This window comes from Chiloscyllium punctatum, chromosome 38 (genome assembly GCF_047496795.1).
Source record: "Chiloscyllium punctatum isolate Juve2018m chromosome 38, sChiPun1.3, whole genome shotgun sequence".
Taxonomy (NCBI): domain Eukaryota; kingdom Metazoa; phylum Chordata; class Chondrichthyes; order Orectolobiformes; family Hemiscylliidae; genus Chiloscyllium; species Chiloscyllium punctatum.
Genome location: NC_092776.1, coordinates 56,644,503 through 56,651,245, shown reverse-complemented (window position 1 = coordinate 56,651,245; position 6,743 = coordinate 56,644,503). Strand labels below are relative to the sequence as shown.

The 6,743-nt window shown below is 42.8% G+C and overlaps 1 protein-coding gene across 2 annotated transcripts in view; it reads left to right on the top strand.

The window, feature by feature from the left end:
- Nucleotides 1–798: 798 nt before the first annotated feature.
- The window catches only part of jmjd1cb (jumonji domain containing 1Cb), a 355,381-nt gene continuing 349,436 nt past the window's right edge, over nucleotides 799–6,743 (top strand). For both annotated transcript variants that reach the window (XM_072557943.1, XM_072557942.1), the window contains exon 1: nucleotides 799–1,233. In XM_072557943.1, coding sequence (XP_072414044.1) covers nucleotides 1,075–1,233 — 159 coding nt within the window. In that variant the 5' untranslated portion in view covers nucleotides 799–1,074. The remainder of the gene's footprint in view (nucleotides 1,234–6,743) is intronic.

The window sequence follows — 6,743 nt, the reverse complement described above, 5'->3', positions numbered from 1 at the left end:
GGGAATCACGTTTGAGATGGTAGTACAAAGAGCTGTAATCATGAGGAAAAAAATGTGCTTCGAGTTACATACGAAGAATAAAGCAGCCACGCAGCAAGGTTAAGGTCAGAGTCAGCTTTCAGCTGAGCAAATGTACTTGGCACTGCAGTGAGCTGCTGTTCATGATATGACCTCAGGTTGAGGGAAATTCCCTTCCACACTGGATACACACACGATTACGGGTTGGTTTACGCTGTAATTTAAGACTGCACCAGATTTAACCACGGAATGCCACCAATCTGTAACAGACGGCGTTAATTGCACACAGATATGTCAGTTTCAGCAGCCCATCACCAAAAACTAGAAATGTAATAAACATGGCTGAATAGAGGGGTCGGGGACGTGGGCTGAAAGCTGCAGAATTGAAGGGAAACACACGTCTTGCAAAAGGATGTGTTTGTGATATTAACCATCTGGTTAATGTTCTCCACATGTTCTCAATGAATTGTGGCAGAAATCACTGTCAGGGGGTGACTGTCTGGGGTGCAGGGTGTCATGAATGAACTGACAGCAGTGACCTCCACATGCTCATCATTGTGAATGTTGGGAGGGTGCCGGGGGAATGTGGAGTTGTTATTGCTGCTGGTAGTAGGAGAGAACTATTTGCTGTCTGGCTTTGGAGGAGGAGGAGGAGGAGGAGGAGGAGAGGGGGGAGAGAGCGCGTAGGCGCCCGGTGGGCGGACGGTGACGGCGGCGGTGTCTGAGCTCTCGGCGGAGGGATACGCGGGTGTGTGTGTGTGTGTGTGTGTGCGCGCGCGCGTGGGTCTGGCTGGCGGTGGCGGCTCGAGCTCGAGCGGCGGCTGCACGGAGCCAGTCACCGGCCAACAATCCCCCCGCCCGCGCCCGCGCCCGCGCCCCGAGCTCTCTGAGTGAACACAAACCATCAACTCCGTTGTCATCTGATCGTTAAGCACCGTCATCCCGGGGAAACATGTCAGACCGGTGAGGCGGTTTGCGTGTGTGTGTGTGTGTCCCCGTCTCTCCGCTCGGTGAGGTTAGACAGAGCCGCGGCGGTGTTTGAAGGAACCGGGGGCGATGGCGCCGGTTCCTCGGATGGAGCTGGTCGGTAAACGGTTTGTGTGTGTGGGTGACAGCGGCCGCGAGCTGGACGTGTCCAGAATCCATGAATGGCACTGGCGAGCCGGGGTGATCAGAGCCGTCTCCTACAGAGAGTCTTCCAACAGAGAGCTGTCGGTGAGTGTCCCGGCACAGACCCCCCCACCCCCCTCCCCCCCTAACCGTGACCTCACTCACCTCAGAACCTGGGATCAGGGTGGGCATCTGTCTGTCTCCATATCAGTGTGGGGCTCTGTCTGTCTCTGAGGGTCCATGTGGGGCTCTGTCTGTCTCTGAGGGTCCATGTGGGGCTCTGTCTGTCGCTGAGGGTCCATGTGGGGCTCTGTCTGTCGCTGAGGGTCCATGTGGGGCTCTGTCTCTGAGGGTCAGTGTGGGGATCTGTCTGTCTCTGGGGGTTAGTGTAGGGATCTGTCTGTCTCTGGGGGTCTGTGTGGGGATCTGTCTGTCTCTGGGGATCTGTGTGGGGATCTGTCTGTCTCTGGGGGTTAGTGTAGGGATCTGTCTCTGGGGGTCTGTGTGGGGATCTGTCTGTCTCTGGGGGTCTGTGTGGGGATCTGTCTGTCTCTGGAGGTCCATGTGGTGTTCTGTGTGTCTCCATGACCGTTGAGTGATCTGTGTGTCTCCATGTCCGTGTGGGGATCTGTCTGTCTCTGGAGGTCCATGTGGTGTTCTGTGTGTCTCCATGACCGTTGAGTGATCTGTGTGTCTCCATGTCCGTGTGAGGATCTGTCTGTGTCTGGGGGTCCATGTTGGGATCTGTCTGTCTCTGTGGATCTGTGTAGAGATCTTTCTGTCTGTGGGATCCATGTGGGGATCTGTCTGTCTCTGAGGGTCTGTGTGGGGATCTCTCAGTCTGTCTGTGAGACAATCTGACTAATTTGTTGTTTCTGTGGAGATTTGACTGTCTCCATGTCTTTGATGGTCTGTTTGGGGATCTGTCAGTCTTGATGTTTGTGAGGGTCTTTGTGGGAGTCTGTCTATGTTGATGTCTCTGTGCAGGGGAGACCTGACTGTCTTGATACCTGTAGGTTTTTCTGGATGTCTGTGTTGGAATCTGTCTATCTGTCAACGTGTCTGTATCTCTGTGTCTGTCTGCATCAGCCATTCTCACAAAGTGGACCTCACAGCTTTGCAGCTGCCTTAAGATTCTGTCCAAACACTTAGTTTCCTGTGTGTGTTTTTGTTAAGTGCCAAGTCTTGGTTTGGAACTTATTACTCGAAATTAACATTAAATCATTGCATCGATTCTGATTGCAGCGTTAGCAACCCCCCACCATCCCCCCACCACCCCCAGAAGAAACTGTGTGTGAGGTTATTTAAATGCAAGAGTATTCGTTATGTTGTGGTCCTCGAGAGTGAGAACAAATGCCGACAGGTTGGAAATACATGTAGTAATTACACTGTGAGCGTGGCATGATCATGATGTTTTGTCATACTCGTACTTGCATATGTTTGGCATCGCGACAGTCGTGTTATCCGAGAATAAATAACATGGCATTTGTCCTGGAGCTATTTCTGGAGCTACGCCTTCTGGTGATTATGTTGCTGCTGGTTTGGTACAGATTTGACCACTATTTCTCTTCCCCTCCCCCAAAGTACTATTCATGGCTGTTAGGAAACATTGCTTTTGTGCCCGCTAAATAATTCAGAAACCATATTTTCTTTGTTTTGGTCAAAAAAAGTATGCATGTTGTGTTCAACAAATTTTGACAAAATAAAGGATAAAAATGACAAAGATAGCCAAAATAAATGTTGTGTGGGATCACAGTCAGATTTGGTAACGTGTTACAACCAAAAACATTTTTTTTGATCAAAACCATGTGCTCTTGAAAAGTAACTTTCAGTTGTAGTATACATGAATGCAGTTCTTTCTGTCAACAGTACGAACTTCACGCTCTTGACAATAGGCTCCTGTTTTCAAGAAATCGTATATATCTCTGGATGCAGTGAAGGTGCCATTGTTAATTTGTCTTGTCAGTTGATATCGTATAAAGAAGTATTTCTCTGATAGGTGTTAATCATCTATTTGGACGATTTCAACGGGAAAGGAAAAGAAAATGTTTCAGCATAAAAATTAACATGGAATCTGCAAGATTGATTCATGTTTAACTAACCTGATAAAATTGAATGGAAAGGCAACAGGAAGAGCAAAGCCTGGTAAAGATATCATATATTTGGAGCTTCAGTAAGCCTATTGACAAGGTATACATTGAGGATTGTGATTAAGTGTGGGGGAAAAGCTGAGTGGATAAGAAATTTGCTAAAGATTAGAAAAATTGGAAGAGGGTGAAGTCAGATCTTCGATAAGGATCAATGTTTGGACTATTGTTTATAATTTCTTTTTCGACGTAGGAATAAGTAACTGGATATCAAAATCTGCAGATGATACTCCAGTGCAGGAACATAGCACACACAATCAAACATTTTCAAAGTGGGAAGTTAAGTGGCTAATAAATTCTAGGTAAATTTACTTTGGCTAAGTGAGAGGTAATTGATTTTGAGAAGATAAGTAATTTTAGAATAAGAAACTGAAGGGAGTAGAAAAGCAAAGGAATATTGGAGAACACATGAACAAATATTTAACATTAGTATTGTAGTCAGTTTTCCAAGTTACAATGTTAGCAAGGTCAGATTTACTTCAGGTAAATAGAACTTGGAAATGGTGACATTCTGTTAAACTTTTATAGGACCCTGGTTTGGACATGCTTGGGATATTTCTGGTGTCCATACAATAAGAATGCTGCAGAAAAGATAAAACAGGATTTTCAGGGATGGTAGAACCATGATATTATGGAAAAGACTAAATGGGTTTGTGTTTGAGAAGATTCAAATGAAATCTTGAAAATTTTGAATAGGTCGGTTTGGGTAGATGAGAAGAGAATCTGGAAGAATTGAAAACTAGTGCTCAGATTGGCTCTTAGCGGAAAGAATATTCCTAAACTAAATCTAGCAGGAAAATGTAAAAATTCATTGTTCAAGGTGTAGAACATGGAGCATGCTAACGCAGGAAGTAGTAAAGCAAAGAAGAATTTTTCAAAAGGGGAAAAGACAAGTTGATAAAGGAAAGGGGACACAAAAATTGGCGAATGATCAAGCAGATTGAAAGGGAAGAGACTTGTGTGGGGTATAAACACTATCACAGGCAAGTTGGTCCGAATAGTTAATGTTATATATTTTGTGAAAACCAAGCTGTACTAAACAAATTCAAACAAAATAATGAAATGCTTAGTTGTCTGTGTAAGATTTTCAAACTGATTTTAATGTCTTGGAATTCTGCTGATATAATAGTGTTACAAGTGAGCTTCAGAGTAGAGTCTTCTTGTTAGTGGTAATGGTGAAGGATTAGTTTGCAAGAACATCTGACATTCAGGCATAATTTGACCATTGCTGGGACTTCACTGAAGTTAGAAATTCTTCTTTAGGGGAATGGTTTTGAACTTTGTTTGCAACAATTTTGAGAAATCTGAGGTTATTTTATGTGAGAGAACAGCTGTGACTGAATTTGGAAGCTGTATTTCTCTCCAGTCATTTTTGGGAAGGTTTCAGATTGATTAAGGAAATCTAGTGTGGCTTTCTGAAGGGAAAATTGTGTAAAACTGACTTCGTTGAGCCTTTTGAAGAGGTAACGTGTTGATGAGGGCAATGCTGTTGATGTAATGTCCACGAGATTTCCAAAGACATTTGATATAGTGCATAACAATCTGTGAACAAATTACACCTCGTGGAATCAAAGGGATAGGAGCTACTTTGATGTGAACAAGGCCAGACAGGAAGCAATAGCAGTGCTTAAGGGATGCTTTTGGGGGAGTAGAAAAGCAAAGGAATATTGGAGAACAGAGGAACAAATAATTAACATTAGCATTGTTGTCAGTTTTCCTAGTTAAAATGTTAGATTTATTTCCAGGTACGTAGAACTTGGAAATGGTGACATTCTGTTAAACTTTTGGGGGAGTGCAAGATTTGCATTACAGTTCCCCAAGGGTCAGCATTAGGACCCTTCGTTTTCCTGATGTGTGTGAATGTAGACCATGGTATATCAGGTACACTGTCAAAAGTTTTGTATGATTTGAAACTTGGAAGTATTGTAAATACAAGGGTGGTGTAAAGCTTCAAAAAGGCAAAGACAAGTTGGTAGAATGGGTGGATATGTGCAGATGAAGCTCACTGCAAAAAAAAAATGTAAGGTGATTCATTTTTGTAAGAAGAATATACAGAAACAACACCGGGTATAACTCTAAAGAGTGTTTAGAAACTGAGGATCAAGGTGTGCATAAGTAACTGAAAGTGGCAGGACAGATTGTCAGTGTAGTTGATTCAGAATTCAGTATCCTAGCCTTTATTAATATGGGCATAGCGTACACAAGGAGATTATCATGCAGTTGGATATGACACTGGTTTGGCCACAGCTGGAGTATTGTGTCTATTTCTGTGTGTGCATTTCATCAAGATTGTGAAGGCATTGGAGAAAGTATAGAAATGATGGTAGTTTCAGGGTAGAAAAGCTTGAATCTCAAAAAATAGATTGGAAAAGTTGGTGCTGATTACTTTGAAGAAGAGAAGACTGAGAGGGTCTGAAGGAGTTGCACTATTGAATATCATGCAAGGTCTACACAGTTGATGGTGTTACAAATGGGAGGTCGATACCCCTATGATAGTTAAAACTGAAACATCCAGAGATGTTGCCTTGTAATCTGATAAAGACGTGTGGCAATTTCACACTCCCCTCACTGCCATCTATTATAAAGGAGTGGTTAAATGAAATTAACGCCTGTCACTCACTCTACAATCAACAAGTAACAATTTATTTATCTAACTCCAACTGTGAACAAATTAACAGAGCAACTAACAAACTGAGCAACTACTCTCTAACTACCTATTCCTGAATAAAACAAGAATCTAATAGGATGCTGTTTGAATAAATACAAGTCCCACTTATATGACAAAATAAACTAAAACTTAGTCTCTCAAAGTTCACAGAGAATGTTTCTTCCGGAGTATTCCGCTGTCTCTCCAGTCTTTCTTGTGCTGGTTTGCTATCAGGAATGATTCCTCTGTAATTTCTTCTGTTCTGAACACCTCTCTCTGTTGAATTCTGGTGTCAGGAATATTATCTAAGAGTGCGTGTACCTTTATAAATAGATGGTGCTTTTTAGAGACGGTGGAGGGATTTCTGTGAGAGCGAGATGTTTTTCTCAGGTGGTGGGTGTGCTCTCACTTCAGATGGCAGTCGGTTCTCTCCCAGTTTTTAAAATGCCCACATCTTTTATATCCTTGATTATCCATTACTTTCTTTACAATCAGATTGGTTCCTGGTTCTCAAAATCATCAGTTTATATGTGATAGGTTTTCAATATCTAAGGGCTTGTTTGAATTAATTGGCTGAATTTGAAGAGGCTTGTTGTCTTGGTAAAAATGTTGCTTGGCTGTTTGATACAAAATGTTCCAAGTTGGGTGCTGTCTGTGCACTTGCACTTTAAATTGCTGTTCAGGCATCCATTTTAAGTACTGAAGAAAACACCATCTTTTAAAGGGACCTTGCAATGCTTTCCCCATTCTTTTTTTTTACAAACGATTTCTAGCTTTCTGCTTTCCACTTCACGAGTACTGTACATAACTTCATAACAATG